The 2,169-nt window shown below is 40.7% G+C and overlaps 1 protein-coding gene across 1 annotated transcript in view; it reads right to left on the reverse strand.

Annotated features, from left to right (window-relative positions):
- LOC106529686 (phosphatidylinositol 4-kinase beta) overlaps positions 1 to 2,169 on the reverse strand; it is a gene marked incomplete in the record, with an annotated part of 25,219 nt that overhangs the window by 9,264 nt on the left and 13,786 nt on the right. The window contains 3 exon segments of the mRNA XM_014025165.1: positions 121 to 227; positions 319 to 564; positions 662 to 889. Coding sequence (XP_013880619.1) covers positions 121 to 227; positions 319 to 564; positions 662 to 889 — 581 coding nt within the window.

Raw genomic sequence — 2,169 nt, forward strand, 5'->3', positions numbered from 1 at the left:
ACGCTGCTTGAAGCGCGTCCACCATAGACTTTGTATGTAAACCTGATGCTCCTGACGCTGAAATCGAGTTTGGTGTGAACGCACTATAAATCCCATCATTTAGCTGCAGCGTGACTCTACCTGATGTCTCCAGCAGCGATGAACACCGGCTCTTTGCTCTCCAGACTCGTGATGCTGTCCACTGAAAACTGACTGATGTTGTCACTGCTGCTGGTCTGAGCCTCCCCCTGCAACAAAACAAAACAAACAAACAAGCTTGTTTGCYTTCCTCATGAGGACACGGGAACATTTTAACATTTAATCCGGCGAGGTGAGTACCTCCACCTGCAGCTGCCCGATGTCGTCGGTGGCCCAGGCCTCGTCGTCGTTGTCGTAGTTTGGGACGGTGGAGAAACTTCCCGCTCTGTGCTCCGACGTCATGCTGCCGCCGTTAGCCGCCGAGCCGCAGTCCAGGTTCTCTGCGGAGCGGGCCGTGCGGATCCGGGTCTCTGGGATCCGGGCTGGAACGGGAGACGTCTCGAAGCTCTCGCACTCCAAAACCTCCACATAGATGATGTACGGCGCCTGGAGGAGGAGGAGGAGGATACGGTGCGATCGTACGGATCAGTGTTTGCTTCTTGTGTCGTAGGCGGTGAGTTTTTAAACAGAACGAGTACCTCACCTTGTCCTTGGAGTTGAGGACCACCGCCTGCGTGTTGGGGACTCTGCAGACGTGGTGCTGGTGATCGGCGGTGGGCAGCCACACACGGGCGGGAAGCTTGTGATTGAGCAGCGACAGCTCGGAGATCAGCCGCTGAGTCTTCTGCTCTTTGGTCGGCAGCGTGGCCAAACGCTTCCCGATCCCGAACAGGGACTTCACAAACTCCCTCTGAGGACGAAGACGCTCCGGCTGCAAGCGGACACAAAGCTGTCGTTTMTTAAAAAGGTTTTATTTATTTTGTTTAGAATTCATTAGGGAAGCAGAGGTGTGTTTTTATTCCTCAACAACACTGCAAAAACTGTCCCATCTAACAAAATTTAAAAATCTTATATCAGCCAAAAAGTCTGTTTGACCTTGTTTTGAGACTGATTTACTAAACAAGAACAAAAATATAAGAATAATAATCTTGTTTTCAGAATGTGTAAGATTATTTATCTTGTTAGCCTGGAAATTTGACTGAAGTTAAGTGAAAATTTCCTGCCAATGGAGTAAGAATGTTTTACTTGGTAAGATTCTTAAAATAGCAAAAATTTGAATCAAATCAAGATTTTAAGAATCTTACCAAGTAAAATTTTCTTACTCCAATGGCAGGAAATTTTCACTTAATTTGAGTCAAATTTTCAGACTAACAAGACAAATAATCTCACACATTCTGAAAACAAGATTATTATTCTTATATTTCTGTTCTTGTTTAGTAAATCAGTCTCAAAACAAGGTCAAAAAGACTTTTTGGCTGATATAAGATTTTAAAACTTTGGACAGTTTTTGCAGTGAAATGTTTTGATTTGTTAGTCTTTTAAAGTGTCACACTGTTTTAAAGCAATATCAGTCTATTAACCAGGTTTAAACCAGCAAAAACATCTAAAATACAAGTTGATTTGCATTTATGTGAATAAAAACAACAAGTATATTCCTGCCTTCCTGCTCAAGTCACATGACCACACCCGGGGGCAGCAGCGTGAACCAGAATTCGGGTCTTAAAGGGATTTAACATCAGTTTTCAGCATCACAAACCTGCGTCTCCTCTTACTCAGGTCTATCATAAGGTTATAATGATTTTGGATTTTTCATTATAGTTTAGTTTTATTTAGTTGTGACATTTTTTCTTTTAATGCAGTTAGTTTTAATTCGTTTTTATCGTGGATTTGCTAGTTTTTATTAGTTATTGCTTTGTTAACGCTTAGTTTTAGTTTAGTTTTTATTAGTTCTAGTATTATTTATTTTTTTGTAGTTTGAATAAACATTTTTGCCAATGCATCCTCCAGCTTGAAGTGTTCCTGTGAGTTAACTAAACAGCAGCTTTTTAATTATCAATCAAAGCAGGCAGTTATAGCAACACCTTCCTAAAATAATCCCGTAACTCAATTTTTCCAACAAAAAGACTAATATTATTTCAGTTAGTTTTGTAAAAAGATTATATTGTTTGAGTTAGTTATTGTTTTTTCATTTTATTACAGTTTTTATTTATC

Source organism: Austrofundulus limnaeus, unplaced genomic scaffold (assembly GCF_001266775.1).
Source record: "Austrofundulus limnaeus strain Quisiro unplaced genomic scaffold, Austrofundulus_limnaeus-1.0 Scaffold460, whole genome shotgun sequence".
Lineage (NCBI taxonomy): Eukaryota > Metazoa > Chordata > Actinopteri > Cyprinodontiformes > Rivulidae > Austrofundulus > Austrofundulus limnaeus.